Source organism: Telopea speciosissima, chromosome 9 (genome assembly GCF_018873765.1).
Source record: "Telopea speciosissima isolate NSW1024214 ecotype Mountain lineage chromosome 9, Tspe_v1, whole genome shotgun sequence".
Lineage (NCBI taxonomy): Eukaryota > Viridiplantae > Streptophyta > Magnoliopsida > Proteales > Proteaceae > Telopea > Telopea speciosissima.
The window spans coordinates 10,417,680-10,435,868 of NC_057924.1; the positions used below are offsets into that span (position 1 = coordinate 10,417,680).

Sequence of the window (18,189 nt, forward strand, 5' to 3'; positions counted from 1 at the left end):
TTATACTTCAATATTTTTGAATTCTATACCCAACAAACAGAAGTCCGGTTCAACCAGATTGACTATGGTGCCTAACATGTACCTTGGTCCACAACTTGACACGAACTTGATCGTTAGTTGGATCCGTTTGAATATGAGTCATAGTTTATTTGTGGATCATGCACCTTCATCTAGGTAACAATTCCATGACATTAAGACCAGCCCCTTTTCAGGTCTACTTTTCTCACAATGGGCTTTTACAGTTGTAGCATCATGACTGGAGGTCATTACGACACACTTTTCCTTTGTGGCACAAAAGAGACTAGTGGGTAGTGTGCTTGGTGTTTCTTTCTGGGGTCGTACTTTGGACTTCAGTTGGAACTTTGCCAAAGTAGGAGCAGAATGGGGATGAGAGCGGAAGTGACTGGAGGGGGAAGTTGTAGGGAGAGGGAGGAGTTGGGGGTGCAATCAGAGTGGTCAAACTAGATTAGCCAAGCTTGTGAGAAGCTATAGGAGGAGAGAAGGAAAGGGGACGTCAGAGCTGGAGTTGGAGGAAGCATGTCGTGACTTTGAGGAGGGATAGGGTAGTGAATTTACATCCTTATTCCCTTTAAGTGATTGACACGTCAAATTATAAAGGGCAAAAATGTATGGTTACAAATTTTGTTTGTAAGACACACCTTAACTTTAAAAGTAGGGAAAAAGAACTCTATGGGGGGGAGCGTGTGGGCTGCCCAAACAGAGGGGGTGAAATGACCACTCCCCATGATACTCACAAGGGGTGAAATGACCCAACCCCATGAAATGTGGAAATGCCACTCCCCATGATTCTCAAAAAAAAACAAAACACTTCCCCTTAAAAGTATTATTCCTTGGTTTATATGTATGTGTACTACTAGTGGTTATGGTTTCAATAGGTGTTCATTGAGCACCCCTTTAGTGAAAACTCTAGGTGGGGCATCAGCCATGGGTACCATTCATGATGTTCAAATTAGTTACAATTAAGTTTTGGTCAACAATCCGCGGATAAGGTAAAATTGAGTGCGTAATAGGACATATGATTGAATTTCGTTTTGGAATTTCATAGATGATCAACAAACATAATCCCTAATTATCTTGAAATTTTCATACAAAGAACCAAATTAAGAAACACAATAGAAATAGTAATAAAATTCTAGGGATGACCATTGTATTGTTATAAACCACAAAGCATGAGTCATTGTGAAAGTTTTTTGGACCGAGTTTTCCTTAAGTCACGGTAAAGTGAAATTCCTTGACCGCAACTTTTGGATGAACAAGAGAAGGTATCGTGTAATATGGGAAGGATATTATCGACTTTGTCCAATAAGATGAGATGTTTTAGGACCCTAGGATGGTGGATGAATCCTTCCTGTATAGTAAAGGAAAACTTTTTTCAAGTTTTTATTGTTTCTTCTCAACCACACATAGATGGAAAGGCAAAAAACATAGGAATCTCAAAGGGACATAGTTCACCACAATTTGAACACTAGTACAAAATCAAATAAGAAACCAATGGTTAACTCATCAACCTGATAACCCCATGACTCTAATTTAATCCAAAATAATGAGAGGGGAAAAAAAATGCTGATTAGGTTAGTTTTTTCTTCAATTTGATGAAATATTTATTAAACTATGTTTTACTATAAATCACATCGAGGTCGTTGTAGTATAGTGGTAAGTATTCCCGCCTGTCACGCGGGTGACCCGGGTTCGATCCCCGGCAACGGCGTGCATTTTTGTTTTCAGCCGCTGGGAGACTGGGATCCTCCAGCCACGAATGCAATTCACGTGGGTGTGTATCTGTAATAAATCACGTGTTGTTTTAGCCCACTTGTTTTTCATGTGTTAACAATGTCGGTAGTAGGAATCTGTTAGATCACGTGCTGTTTTACCCCACGTGTTTTTCATTTGTGATCGAGTTTAGTATTAGGAATTGGTTAGGTCGATGTCGATCCGGATAAAAAAATCGATCAGATTTTATCCCCAGTTTTCAATACTTATTTTTTTGAGAAAGGAGCACTAATCGGTATTACTGCATGGCTTGTACCTGTACTTAGGCACAGTCGTTCACGAAATGACCGGTGCATCCCTAGTCCTTTCTGCCTAATAATTCTTTCAAATTCCTTAAAACTGTGTAATGCGATAGTTCGGGGTGGAGATATTAACATGTGGTAGCTCAGACATCCAACGAGTTGCCACATGTCGAAATCTCCTCCTCAAACTGCCGCACTGCACAATTTAGGGAATTGGAGAAGATTAAAATCCTCCAAAGGGTGCATCGGTCATTTCATGCGCAGTTATGCCTGGGCGCAGGTACATATCGTGTTGTAGCGCCGATTACTATTCTTTCTCCCATTTCTTTCGTATAGAATCAGGATTATCTTTTACTGATAGGTTCAATTTGAATTAGTAGGGCATTCTATTAAAAGTGTTTCCTATGAACTATCTCATGTGGAATGTTCAAATTGAATGAATAGGCCATCCTATTTTGGTTTTCATTTTGAACCATCTTATGGCAAATTCTCAATTTGATTGACCAGGTCATTTGTCTCACAATGATTATCAAGCTAGCAATACTCCTCCAAATATAAATATAAGTTATGGAGAAAACATCCCCATGATGCCAGCATTCGGATCACTTTTGCAATTCCATACCCATTTTACTGTAACACCTCTTTTGAAATTTCCATATACCCTCTATTTTTAGGGTTTCTGTAATACCCCTCCCTCCAATGCCCAAAACTACAAAGAGACATCGGAGGGAACCCTTTCCCATTATTCGGGATCAATCTAGACCGATACCGATCCAATCCAAGATTACGAGGCATGGATCCAACCAACCAGTTCAATATTTAAGGTGGACAAAGAAAAGGAAATGGGTTTTAAACCATTTCCTTCTAAACACTTGGTGGAGGGACATACCATAAAGGACAAAGTTTTCCTCCACTCATAGAGGACTGTTCACCCACCATCCTAGGGTTCACAAACCCCTCCTAAGTAGGGCTGTAAATGGATAACCGAAAATCTGAATTTGATTTGCATCCGTATCAATTAGGGACATTTGTATTCGTTTAGAGATATCCGGAAACAAAAAACCTGAATACTTAGATAAAAATCTGTCTAGAAAAAATCTGAATATTTAATAATAAAAAATTAAATAAATAAGGATCTTGTTCAAGGGTTTTTGAAGATTCAACAGGTTCTAGAATATGAGGAAAAGAGAATCATGATCTATGAGATATGGATTGCTAGTGAATTGAATCCGCTAGGGGGAGGAAGGTCCGGGTTACATAAGGTAGAGATGTAAATGGATGATTGAAAATCTAAATTTGATCTGCATCCAAATCAATCTGCATCCATATTTGTCCAAGGAATATCCAGATTCGTAACCAAACCGAATCTGATCCATTTACAGTCCTACTTCTAGGATTTTTGTATGTTCTAAAATACCCTCCCGATACCCATTCCAGCCCTCTCCCACCCCTCGGTTAATGAGATCCCATTCACTATGAGTGGAGGGAAACTCGATCCTATCATAAATAGGTATTAAAGGATACGAGTGAAGGGTTAACTGCTCACATTTATGTAATCTACTAATCTTAGTAAGTTGTGAAATAAGTAGCATCCCATCCCACGAGTCTCCCGTGACGAAAAGAAAGCAAGAAACCGCTCCGGAGACCGAGTAAGGCTAAAGCTAACACCTCTGGCTTTGCTTTGCTGTGCGCACATGATTACCCCCAGGTCCCAATGCTCCAACCAAAGGACGAAACTCATGCGTGAAATATCTCCATTTTTTAATTTCTATTTTCTCTCCCATTAGAAACAGATATAAATACCCACATAGCTTCGATCAAATTTGCTCATCATTCACTCTTGGTCTTCCATTTTCAAAAGAGAAGAATAAAACCAAGCAAAAAATGAAGAGCCCATCTTCTTGCTTTACACAGTGGCAGCTCCTCTACCCTGAAGATCACAGCAGCATTACCACCACCACCACTTACCCTTGGCTGGACTCATCAAACAAATTGATATTTGGGCTTACCATTCCAACCATGTCTATGGTTGTTCTGGCTCTCTTCCTCTGCATTGTCTTGGAAACAAGAAGAAGAAGGAAGACAAGCAGATCCATTGATCAGGTGACAATGGAGAGGAAGCCGGTAAAGATGATGAAGCATTGGGATCTTTTGCCCAATAAGCTTTGGAAGCATTGGCTGATGGTAGACGTTTCTCACTTATTCAATTACTTCTCATGGTACCTTTCTTTATCTTGTATTGAGAATGGAGTTCTGGATTCTCAAATTGAAGGAAGAAAGCTTTAAGTGATTAACACACCTGGGTTAAACTGAAGAGAGGTTAGAGATTTTTGGTTGGTGGTGTGGTGGTTTTTTTTTTTCGTCTCTTTTATTTTTGGTATTTTTTAAAACTTTTTTGATCGAGTGAGGAGTACTGTACTGCTACTTGTTACAGAGAAGATGAGTAAGACATTCCCTAAGCAACAATTTTATTTTTTTTTTTGTAATGAGGGTTTAGGTGTAAAGAACATGTATGTTTGCTTCTGCAACTTTTGGCCCCTTTCTTCATCTTCCTCTTGCCAATTATTTTTTTTTTTAAGGGTAGAAGGTGGTGTCTTGGTAGGTTTTTACTTAAACTGAAATTTACAAAACTGAAAATTACAGATCAAGTGTTGAGAAGCAAAAAGACCAACAGAGTAATCTCAGCTGCAGCATACTACATTAGTGAATAAATAAATAAATAAAGGGCCTAAAGCCTGGATCCTATTCCCCTACATTGTGTGGGACCCAGTTCAGTTAATTGGAACAGGTGTTGGTCCAATCAAAGCCAAGGATTGAGATATCTGTATCGTGCAGATATAGGCCTGGATAGGTTATTTTACCCTTATTTGCAGTTATCTAGGATTGGCCCGGTATCGGCCTTCGATACGGCGGATGGATCCATCCGATACTGATACCTCAGTCCCTGGTCAAAACTTAGAACCAAAACCATGGAACCAACCCAAATAAGCAATTTAAGTGTATTAAGAATTTGACACCTTTATTTAATTGTCTTTTGTCTTATACCCAAAAGCCCTTTAAGATAGAGGTATAAAAGAGTTTTCAAAAATAAATTGAAAGTGATTGATAATTGTGTTCGCAATTTTTCAAATACAAATAATATTATTGCCCTTGGAAAATCCCAAATACTCCACAACTATCTTGTTCTCACATGTGGTCGACCGCCTAGCCATCTTAGGGGTTGGTCTTCTACAGGTTAACATACACGTGCAAGCACAGTTCTCCCCAGCCCAATACTTGAGCCCCCCTCTCGCCTCTAGCATAACACCATGGTTTGAGGTATCGATATCGTCCAGACGTAGTTTCTTTAAATATTAGGTCTCATAGATGTAATTTACCCAAAATAATAAATAAAATTCAACATGGTGATAGTGATCCAAAACTTAACAAGGTAAGTGCCGAGCTTTGCTGCTAAAACATTTCTTCATGAAATTCAACCCGCTGACACTGATCCAAATATTAACAAGGTTACTTCCCTCGAGCTCTGCTGGTAAAACATTTCTTCATGAACTTTAATGCATTCACCAGGAATAAACAGTATCCACTGCTATGTTGATAGCCAAGCTAAATCAAGAACCACATAGTTGACTTCCATGCATCATTCAGCAAATAACTGAGTCAATTGTCTTCCACCTACACTGAAACAACAAAAGAATGTTTGAGGTTGTGTAAACACACGAGTGAAGCTGCATATTTTTATTCAAATTCCCAGTAATATATTATATTAACAAGTCATCACTTATCAAAATCAATATGCATAGAGCTAGTGCTTCATTCTCAATTTTGTGCTAGTCTAGAATTCCATGCTTAATTCAACTGTTAAGTCTATGGCAATACTTTTCTCGATCTTCCTTACATAAGTTGATATGTCTTGAGCAACAATGCTTTCCCATGTCTTCATCAGATAATTCAACAAGGTTCATACCTGTTTAACTAATAAGACACAAAAGTACTTTTCGGTTGAAAATTGCAACTAAATCTGTTGAAAGTTAAAAATTATACAAATAAAAAAAAATTGCTAAAGGATGGAAATTTAATTAAACAGATAATTGATTCATCATAACAGACTATAACAAATTCATGAGAACTGTATCAGATTTGAATAAAGATTAAAAGAACCCTTTTCCTTAAGGACAAAATCTCCAAAAATCCATTGCTTACAGACTTACAGGTACCTGCCTAGTAGATTAACCATCATGACAGCAATGCACATCTCAAAGTACTACGAAAATAATAGGAAACAACGACGCAGCCAACAAGCATTCAACAAGAGAATAGGGTTACTTACTAGTTAGCTAGAGACTGGTTGCCATTCTATGGATTCTCTTGGACAAAAGTCTTCTAAAGAGAACTTTGTGCAGATTGATGCTGGCCATTCAATACACTTGAAGGCAACTTTTATAGGCTACAAACAGCACAAGGCATCATCCACAGGTTAACCAACAAGCACCTTTAGTCATGAATTGATGATTTAAGATCACCGATCTAGAAGTTACAAAGAGATGCAGTATAATGAATTAAAGTCAAGGGACAAAGTTAATGGTTTGACAACAGTGAATAAAGTTGTCAAGTGAAACAGAATGTATATTCAAAGCATTCCATCGAGTCAAATTAACTCAAAAAATTTCTTCCTTGCCTATTAAAAATAAGAAGTAGAATGATAAGAAACTCTTACAGAATAAACTTCAAAGAAACAGAGGATATATACTCATTTTGGCAGAAGCATCACCATTAGCTGCCCATCGAATAGCCAACAACTATTTGCAGGTAGAGTCCATGGTAGTAATCTTTGATGATCACTCATATCTTTTGCTTTCACAATTCTTCTATGATTTGATTTAACATCTACTATGCTTTGAGTTAACCTAATTTTACACCCAAAAGAGAAAAGTGGAATAAATCATGAAACAACAATCTTGTTATTTTAGAAGCACAAAGATTTAAATAATAATAATAATAAAAAAAACCTTACAAGGGAGAGCACTATGCTACCTGGAGCTTTAATCCCACAATGCAGAATTGACAACTTTCTTAATCCTTTGAGTATAACATGTTGTAAAACAGATAGTGCTAAAGTTCCTATATGAAACTTTAGCACAATAATCACCCTTCACCGCACAATTTTTGGATACATAATCACATTGGTTCTGTCTGTTTGCAAGCAAAGAGGAGGGAAGTCAAATCAGTTTTAAATAGAAAATGGAAACTCTTGTAATCATGATTGAGTAACTACCTTAAGCTCTTACCAAATATGGTAATCATATTTTTCAAATGGAATCTTTATTTTACTTCTTAAAATGAAGGAATTTGATTGCAAAATGTGGTAAAATGCAATAATCACATTTGGAATTCTTTGGAGTTAATCACATAATCATGTTAGGTAGTGATTACAAAAATTTTCATTTTAGTATTGATTTGATTTCACTTCCGTTTTATTTCCCTTGCAACCAGACAGAACCATTGAGAACAGAAATCTGTAGCAATATATGTACATATTCGGTATACAAAAAGTTAATTAAGACACCACACTCAATTGTTATCATGACCATTCTGCATAAGTAAGAAGTGCTTATCAAATCAAATTTTCACATTCCAAGCCACGCAGTAGGCACATTATATGCCCTTGGTAACAGATTTTGACCAAGTCTCTGCTTAACAGGCATTCCCAACCAAAAAAAAAACTCTGATTAATTTTTGTACATTGGAATTAGAATGTAACTTGAGCTGATGAAAGTTACTACTTGCACAACATGTGTGATGCAGTCATTCCACCAGTTATACAATTCTACCTACGCTTTCTCATGTCTCAGCTCTGCTTAATTCTTGCACATTTGGCATTAGAATGTAACTTGTGTGGATGAAAGTTACTACTTGCACAACATGTGTGATGCAGTCATTTAACCAATTTATATAATTCTACCTACGCTTTCTCATGTCTCATCATGTGATACAGATCAGAGAGATGATCTGCTAGTGATGGGCTTGCTTTAAAGATAGAAGGGAAAAGATCCTGATTTGATACGGATACATGCAAGGTCTGATAGAATAGTTTCAGATCTGGTAAAAGAGAACTAGCAGGGAAGAAGAAGAATCAGAAAATTCAGAACCGTGGAGGAAAAGAGAGAATATTGGAGGCAACCACCTCACTAACAAAAGAAACTAATTCAATCCATTCAATTAAGTCATGGGGGCTGAACAGCGTTACACTTGTTTAAATAAAGAAATAAAACAGAAAAGAAAACTCTCATGCGTGAGCAACAATAGGAGTGACATGGATCGACTTAACTACCTAAAAATTAACCCAAAATATAAGTCCTAGCCTGACTCATAACCTGGTCCTGTGATTGGAGTATCCTAACTCACCTAAACTCTTGAATAATAAATAAAAGATAAATTCAAACTGAAAAAGAAGACTCCATCCTTGCGCAGACCATGTTTGGGTGTTCCTAAAGAGACCAAAACTGAAAACTAAATCCAAATCAGATCTGGGGATTTATATTAGTTTATTCCAGTCTTTACAAGTAAAATTATAATAATAAAATTGAAAGAAATAGTGCTGCAACTATCCCACGACTTGAAGAGCTGGCCAGATTCATTGAATCTGGACACTGGTGATAACCTGATTGGTCAGACCAGATTTGAATGACCAACCCAACACCAACCCAACTTGACCCATACCAAACCATGGTCCTGCGTTATCATGAGCATAACAACTGAATAATTAAGAGTTCTGGGCTCTTGGGACTTAATAGTAAACTAAATTATGGAAAAATCTTTTTTATCACCAGCAGAGGTACCTGTCACACAAGCAGTGACTGTTTGTTAACAGAAGTGCAGCAAACATGTTGCTATGCTCACGGAGGGCCCACAATTTCATGGATCCAACTTTTTATTAGATCAACCCCTCTCTTCTTTCCCATTGTCCCAACCAATGCCGTATAACTTTTTTATCCTCCCCGAACAAGCAATTGACATGCACCTAAGATCCCTTCTCATCAATTAGACCAAGACAATGTAAATCAAAACATGCCCTTCTTCTACTTCTTCCTGAGATTCCTTCAGGATCAATTCAATCAAGAATAAATCAACACATATCTTCTCGTCAATTAAACCAAAACATTAAATCCACTTGCCAACTCATTGGTCAAGCAAGCAGATTAGACATCAGAATGCTGACCGAATGAACTCTAAAATTCAAACAATTCATGAAACAGTAAAAATAATTGAATTCTATCAACAATGCAAAATTATAAATCCAAACTTTCCATTTCACACCCTTTTGTGGCTTTAAACTTCAAAATGAATAATTCTCATGGGAGGACAATGTGACAAAACAAACATCTTAGAAAATTACTGAGGGAATTGCCCCAAGGAATAAAAAGACAAAAGAGCTCTTTACCCAGTTACCGAATCATCAAACCATGAATTCAACAACTATAGCATTAGCACTCTCAATCAAATATCTTCTCCCCAGTTGCGAATAGTAAAAAAATAATTGAACTGAAAATGCAGAGATATCCTGGCATGAAGAATACTGATCTCCAACTTTCTGGACTTGAAAGATCCAAATGTGCAGTTTTAGCAGCTTCAAGGAGCCGACCTGTTAGATCAACCCCAATGATGCCTGCCAAGGTCCCAGCAGTGTTAGAGACTCCCATAACAATTCCAGCATACTTTGGAGCAACATCCATGTGATTTACGGCAAATCCAGCTCTACCCAGGGCAAGGAACCCAAGAGTGACTGAAGAACAAAAGACAGCTCCACCAGAAGTTCTAAACAATGGAAGTGCCATCAATGCAAAAGAGGCTACCAAGAACCCAATAGTATTCAAAATTTTGCGGGTTCTGGTCACAGACAAGATCTTCCTAGTGATCAAGTGGTCTGCAATCACCCCACCAATATTGGAGAATATGAACATGTTGAGATAAGGAAGCATTTTAGAAGAACCCATATCCTGAAGACTAAGCTGAAGGCCTTGCTCAAAGTATGTGGGAAGCCAGTTCATCAGTACATATAAGGCATAATGGAAAGTGAAGTTATTTACCACAATTGCCCAGACTGGCAAGCTAAGGAATATTCGTTTCCATGGGATTTTAGCAGTAGCCACCTTCATTTTCTGCAAACCCCCTCTAGTTGGTAGTAGAGACTCCCCATACCCAGCAGGTGTCATCTTTGGGTAGTTGGTGCGGGATGGTTCACTTCCATATTTCAACCAAAGTATGGACCAGATGGCACCCAAAGCAGCCTCAGCTGAAAAAACAGATTGAGGTCCCCTGAATTTCACCAGGCTGGGCAGGAAAAGCATGCCAGCTGCTGCACCAAGATACATTCCAGAAGTTGTGAGAGAAACTGATCGTGACCGTTCATGAGGTGGGACCCACAGACCAAGTATAGTGTGAATGGACGGGAATATGAAACCTTGTGCAACTCCAACAAGCAAGCGGGCCATCACCAAGGTTTTGACTTGGTTTGGATCTAGGGGTACCAAAGCACAAGTTAGAGACCATAACACAAATGAGAGGAGGAGTACACGTCTTCCCCCAATCCTCTGGGCCGCCCATCCTCCAGGCACCTGTGAACAAGCATACCCATAGTAGAATGTGGAAAGTATGGTGCCTTTACTTGACTGGTTCACCCCAGCAGCATCAGCTGCTGCTGTGTAAGCAATTGAGAAGCCCACACGTTCTACATAGCAAACAAATGTGCAGATGAAGGTTAAAATGACAATCATATATCGTTTTGGAATTCTCATCCTCGCCATACTGTAGTAGAAGTTTCCCAGACAAAGAATCACATACAGCTGCTCTAGTTCATTTCATTCTTCACTCTTTCCACCCCTATCTCCCAAGGGATTACAAGGGAATCGCAGAACAAAAAATAGCACTTTCATGTCTCTAACAATTCATAGAAGAATTAGTGAAACCTGAAAAGAATGGGTGAAGAAAATGTCAGGGGAAAAAACTGAACTGTTCAAAATATTTCAAATTTGATTTGGTCTGAAATTCTAACAAATACAACAGGAACAATGATATCAACAATAAGTTTACAAGAAGAAAATGAGAAAGATACATGTAAATTAAATTGATACAAACGGCACATATTGCGTAAAACCAATTCACCAGAATATACTGGTGTCCTGCGGCACACATATGCAAAGCCTGAAATCCACCACTTATTCATACCAAGAAACATCCGTATTGAAAGTTGACGCAATCAAATGATGGTAAAAATCCATCAATGCTGTTATTTTGGATGATATTTAAAAGTTAGGCAAAGACCCAACAGATAGGGGTTAGATCTATACAGTTCTGTTCCTTATGATGATCTCTTCCATATTACCAGGTTTGGGAATGGAGCATATCGGGTGTGGCATGTAATTCTTGAGAGTGAAATGTCCAGTACAGTTGGGTTCTTGTTTTTAAGTGTCCAGGTATCGAAGATGGAACATACCCTCTATTTAACTTGGGGTGCATTAGCCTTCCCAACTTTCTGATCACCGATAATCATAAGATCAGTAACATTTCAATTTTCAACCACAAAATCGTTCAGTATATTTTAGTTAAACATATAAGTTATTGCTACCTATTGGACTAACTAGCCATTCTCTCCAATCAGAAGCTATCTTTCTCTCTATTCTCTCGTCTTCTCTTCTCCGTTGTTTCCTTCTTGTTAATATTGCTGGTTGTCCTAGGTCTGAAACTATCATATGGTATCGGAGCATTGAACAACCAGTATCTGCAATCCTTTTTCTTGTTTTTTGAGTCTCATTAGGGTTTTCCTCTATTGTGGTGTGCAGCAACCTACGCTATTTTTAGAGCACTGTTGATATATCCTGCTGCACATGGAGATTTCTACCCTGCTGATGTTGTTCATTCATCCCTTGCGGCACCCCTGTTTTTGGGTTATTTATTTGCAACTGAATATTGTCTTTTTCTCTAGATCTAACCGTTGTTCCTTGAAATATTTTAGGGTTCATATCTATTGATCAAACATAACCATTGATTTAGATTTGGTCCTGATCAGACCATTGAATTGGTATATCTTGATAGTTGCCAAATTTTGAAATTTTCAAGTTAGTATTTCTGGGTAAGCATTATAATAGCCTATCCAACCATTGGATCATTATCAAAATTTGAAGGTTTTAAGCCCCAACCTAGCCCTATACTCGACCAGAGTTTGGGCCTAATCCGGACTGTTGATTTCAAGTTATTACTTTTCTCCTATCCTGCTGATTCCTAACACCCTGTGGTTTGGCTTGTTGGGGATATTAGTAGTTTGTTGTTAATCTCCTATTCTGCTGGTTCCTAACACCCTACGATTCTGCTTGTTGGGGACATTTGCTATTGTTTTATTAGTTTGTGCTCTGTGTTCTGCTGTTGTGACTGATTTGGTGCTGCTGTTATATATTCTTTAATTCAATGGGTGATTCAAAATCCCCTGTGGACTTGATGAATGTCCAAATTACTGCTACTAAACACAATGGAACATTCAACTATCTTCTGTGGCCGCAGGTTGTGCATGTATAAATCAATGCAAAAGGGAAATTGAAATACTTGATTTCAAAACCTCCCTTTGCCAACTCTAAAGATTATGAGTGGATGTGTGAAGATGATACTATACTTGTGTGGATGTGGAATAGTATGAATACGTCTCTTGCTGCGAATGTTATGTATCATACTACAGCTAAAGGTGTTTGGGATGATCTAAAAGAAAGGTTTTCCCAAACTAAAAACATATCTCGTGTGTATGATCTCTATGAGAAAATCTTCTCTTTTAAGCAAGGTGATACGTTTGTGGGTAAGTACTACAGTACCCTCAAGGGCATGTTGGAAGAACTTAATATCTATCAGCTACTCACCCCTGACTTGGATTTATTGAAGACTCAACGTGCAAAGTTTCAAGTGGCAAAATTTTTATCTGGTTTGAATTCTGATCTGCAGCCCCTATTAAAAGCCAAATTTTGCACATTGTATCTCCATCTCTCACTAAGTTTGAGTCATCTTCATCTTCTAAGGACAACACTGCCGTTGTTTCTCATAGTTGTGGTCATTGTTTAGAAGGAGGTCGAGGACGTGGTACTGGTGGAAGTAGAGGACAACAAACCAACCAAGCCTTATATCATTGTTCACACTATGGCAAGGTTAATCAATAAGTGCTAAGTATAGCAAACCTCAGTAGGCACAACAATTTGCCAATAATTCAATGACTCGGGGGAGTTTTGACATGGTGACACCAAACTTGCTTCTTCTTCTGGAGATGGTCAATCAGCATCTTTGTCTTGCGATAATTTGGTCACCCAATTACTGGAACGTGTCCAGCAACTTGGGTCATCCACTTCCTCATCTATGCTACACTAGCCCATACAGGTACTGGTAAAAGAGTTCCTTCATCACCTACCTCTTGGGATTAATTCTGGTGCTTCCTCCCATATGACTAGTAAGTCCCAATGTTTTCTCTTATTTCCATAAAACTAGTCACCCATCTCGAGTTATTCTCACTAATGGATCTTCTACCAACGTTTTCGACAATGGTATATTTTCTCCTACTTCATCTTTATCCATATCTTTTGTTCTTCATGTACCTCAATTACCTTTAAATCTTCTATCTGTAAAATTACCTTTAAATCTTCTATCTGTAAGTCAAATTACCAAAGCTCTAAACTATTATATTTTTTCCTTCTCATTATATCTTTTAGGATCTTCAGACAAGGCAGAAGATTGGTTGAGGGCGTGAGAAGGATGGCCTCTACTATCTTGATGATCTTTCTTTCATCTTCTACGGCTGCCTCTGCTACTTCTAGTAGTGTTTCTCCTCTTCAATGACATTATTGGTTAGGCCATGCCACTCTCCAAGCTTTATCAGATGGTTCCCAGTTACAAGTTTGTTTCTCGTATAAAATGTGAAGCTTCTGAGCTCGGTAAGCATCATTGTACCTCTTTTCCTTCTCATGACGTCTTTAGGAGTCCGTCATTATTTTCTTTGATTCATTCTGATTTGGGGTCCGTGTTGTACCAACAATAAGATTGGTTTTTCATATTTTGTTACTTTTGTGGATTATCATTCTCAATTGACTTGGTTATATTTGTTAAAAGACTGTTCTGAGTTCTTGTCTGTCTTCAAAGAATTTTATAATGAAATAAAAAAACTCAGTTTGGGGTTTGCTTTAAATTTTTTCGTTATGATAATGCTCGAGTATACTGTACATGAAATTTATTTGTTTTTGTTCAGAGCATGGTATTATTCATCAAAACGATAAAACTAGTTCTTCTTATATCTCTCAGCAGAATGGTGTGGTTGAACAGACAATCAAGATTTGCTAGAGACTGCTCGCTCCTTATTCATTTCAATGTTCCTAAGAACCTTTTTTTTTGGCGGGGGGGAGGGATGCAGCTTTAATTGCTTGTTAGCTAATTAATCAAATGCCCTCATCTGTTCTTCAACATCAGTTCCCTATATCTGTCGTTTTTCCTACCTCTCTACTATTTCCTTTGCCACCTATAAGTTTTTGGTTGTACTTGTTTTGCACATAATTTACGATTTTGTATTGATAAAATTGTTTCCCTATGATCCAATTAATTGACAAGTTATCAGTGTTAATGTTACCTTCGTTGAGACTTGAGAGCAGTCCATATTTCTCTGCATAGGGTCGTGTATTACAAACTGGACCTATCAATTCTCGTTTCTCTTGTTCCTACATTGCTTCCTCTAGCGTCTCCCTCTACATCATGGTCTGCACCACTGCAAGTGTATTGCCGTTGTCTGAAGCCATCTACACTAGTTGATGCTACTCCTTCTCTATCGCCCTCCACACTGTCTGATTCTATCTCTGCAGATCTTGCTCCTTCCACTACTGCTGAGTTACCAGTTGCCCTTCACAAAGATATACGTTCTTGCACTCAATGTCTTTGGCTGCTTATTGCATTGACAAATTTGTTTTTATTTCACATCTCCCATCTTCCCTTCATGGCATGGCTTTACCGTCTTTATCTGCCCATTTTGTTCCTAAAACCCATCAAGAGGCACTGTCTCATCTAGGGTGGAAGTTAGCTATGGATGTGGAAATGGACGCTCTGCTAAGTCGTGAAGTATCGTTGTGTGTATACCATTAAGTATAACCCTGAGGATCTGTTGAATGGCTAAAAGCTCGCTTGGTGGCAAGGGGCTACACTTAGACATATGATGTTGACTACTTTGACACATTTTCTTCTGTTTTCGGTCTAAACTCTATTCGTTTCTTCTGTTTTCGGTCTAAACTCTATTCGTGTAATTGTCTCCTTGGTTGTTAATCTTGACTAGGCCATTATATCAACTTGACATTAAGAATGTTTTTCTGTAGGGTGATTTGGTTAAGGAGGTCTATATGGATCAACCTCTTGGGTATGTTGCTCAAGGGGAAAATGAAAAGAAAGTGTGCAGGCTGACAAGGCAATTTATGGTTTGAAACAATCACTAAGAGCTTGGTTAGATAAGTTCAGCAAGTAAGGGGAAAAAGTTCGACTGAGATTTTGAACCTAATCCCTTAGGCTTCTAGAAACCCATCACTTATAGATGGAAAGAAAAAGATAGTGTCTTTCCAAAGTTAGATGTGTGTCTAAACAAGTACAGGGGAAAAAGTGTTCTTCAAGTATGCTAACTACCTAAAGTAATGCTTCCATGACTCCAGCATGTTAAGGCTCAAGTCATCAGAAAATCCAGGCAACTAACATACTACCAGATGCCAAGATCAACCCAGTTAGCCCTGTTAATTCTAAATTATTTACGTTTAGTATTCATGTACAATCAAGAAATACAGATTTAAATTTTAAACCAAATCCTGAACATATTTTTTTTTATCGTTAGTTCTGCCAATTCAACTAATCTTCTCAGCATTATTCCATATCTGAACGATCACATTTTGGAGAACGTCAAAGGAACTATGATATTGTAAAGGCAAAACATCTAACAGTAAAATCTTCATTGGCATTGCTAATCAATCAAACTTCCAAGGATCAGCAGCGACAAAAAAGTAAAATGCAAGAAAAAAAAAACATATAATTACAACTACAAAATTAACCTATCCATCTGCATTGGGGGAAAACAACTGGAACTACTAATTAAGCAAAAACCCAATACAAAGGAGAACATTAAGGCATGGCTGTCCAAGGTTTCTAACACATTGATCTCCAAGGACTACAGAGAGTAACCGCAAAACACCATCATAAATGCACAATCTCTCAAAAAAAAAAAAAAACTGATGATAAATTGAAGACAATGCTAACAATTGCATCAGAAATTGAACTAAACGGACCTGAAGATGAATGAATGTACGTCATGAAACCAAAACCAATCTCCATCCAAGCAAGACCCCTCGGGAATAACAGAAGACCCTCGGACCAACACGAGAGGAGATGAATTACAACTCTTACTGGATCAATGCGGTAGGAAGGCAGCGAGATTTTATTACGATTCAAATGAAAGATTCTCCGCCATTACAGATTACAGATAATTTCTGAATGAAAAGTATTGCGAAACTCTCGAATTCTCAGGTCGCCTATTTCCACTGTTCCTGTGCTCCTGATGACTTGACAGAGTTTACTCAAACCCAGAATGAATGCAGTAGTAGTTAAAGAAACTCGCGACAACCGTATCCGATTCAGCCTTTCTAAGAGCCGCCGAGATGAACGAGTTTGACCCCGTTCGACTCGGCTCGTTCGTAACCTGCTTTCAGATTAAACTCAAAGTGGCCGTGTGGGTTTGGTGCTCAGGATGGTCCGACCACGGATACGAATCTGATGTGATCGGATCCGGATATCTCCTTATCGGGTATGGATACCCCTAATCAGATATGGATACAAAGTGAATTTGGGTGTTCGACTGTTCGTTTACATACGTAACTTGTGTAACCTAGATCTTTCCCCACCGGAGGATATGATTTGCTCTCAATTTTGTCTTAGCTATTTTCCTCATTTTTTAGAGCCTATCGAACCTTCAAGAATTCTCAATATCATTAGATATTTAATTTTTTATTATTAGTTGATATCTATTCAGATCAGATAGATTTTGTTTTGGATTATCCGAATTCGGTTCCAGATAGTCTCTGATGAATACAGATACCCCTCAACGAATACATAATGAATCAAATTTGAATTTTTTATTATCCGGTTTGTATCCCTATCTGGAAGCCAATGCAGAATGTCAAACAAAAACAAAAAATTTGCGATACTGGTGACTCACCTGATCAAGTCAAATTGCGAAAAAAGGTATCAGGGGTATTTATTTAACTAAAATGCAAGGAATTAAGATTCAATTCAATTATTTTCCAAAAGAAAAAAAAAAAAAAGATTCAATTATAGTAAACCTAATACTTAATAGATATCTAATCTTTTTTTTTTTTGGGGTGGTAGAATAGGTATTTAATCAAAGTATTTGAATTTGGATACAATAATATCCGATTTAATCCATACAGTGGCATTAACATAGTTAGACAACATAAACTACTATTAATTGTCTTAAAAAACATATGATACTATAAAATATTAGTATGCAAATATTAAGTATGTGATTTTCTTATTGACATCCTTTAAAATGACAAAGTCAAATAATTTGTAACTTTACTTCTTTGTCCTTTTAGTACAACATATAATATTTTCCAGTGAAGGTAAATATTGTCATTTCACATGTATACTCATGGCACATTGTGATAATGACCTAGTGATATGTTATTTTCAAACGAAAATCTTTTGTACTCTTAATTAAAAGAATTTCTGAGAATAAGATGAAGAGGCAATTAAAAGAAAGTATCAATTTCTAAACACATATAAAAGGTGTTAGTTAGACACTCTCAGTACGTATACTTACTACTTTTTTTCCCATTAATGGCCAACAGAATATGTATTAAAAAATGAGAAAAATATGCTTATAGGATATAAATATTTGATTTTGTATTAGATATGCTCATAGACTTAGGATAGCATAGAAGAAAAAAAAAAGCATAGGAATCGGCAAAATAAAAAAAAGGGTAAAAGATTTGCACAATGTCACCTTAATTTCAAATTTATATGCAGGCACCCTTCGTAAGACTCAGATTACTATAGCACCACCCCTATTAAATGTCTCATATACCCTCTATTTTTAATG

General features: G+C 37.5%; 1 protein-coding gene and 1 non-coding gene across 2 annotated transcripts; one reads left to right on the top strand and one right to left on the bottom strand.

Moving 5' to 3' along the window:
• Positions 1–1,657: 1,657 nt before the first annotated feature.
• TRNAD-GUC lies at positions 1,658–1,729 on the top strand. Its single transcript has one exon. It is a non-coding gene; the product is annotated as a tRNA-Asp (tRNA).
• A 7,583-nt stretch (positions 1,730–9,312) lies between these two features.
• LOC122641012 (probable anion transporter 6) lies at positions 9,313–16,439 on the bottom strand. The gene is made up of 2 exons (XM_043834325.1): positions 16,361–16,439; positions 9,313–10,996 (listed from the first exon to the last, which is right to left on the bottom strand). The coding sequence occupies exon 2, from the start codon at positions 10,832–10,834 to the stop codon at positions 9,524–9,526; it is 1,311 nt and encodes a 436-aa protein (XP_043690260.1). The 5' UTR covers positions 10,835–10,996; positions 16,361–16,439; the 3' UTR covers positions 9,313–9,523.
• Between the last annotated feature and the right edge of the window lie 1,750 nt (positions 16,440–18,189).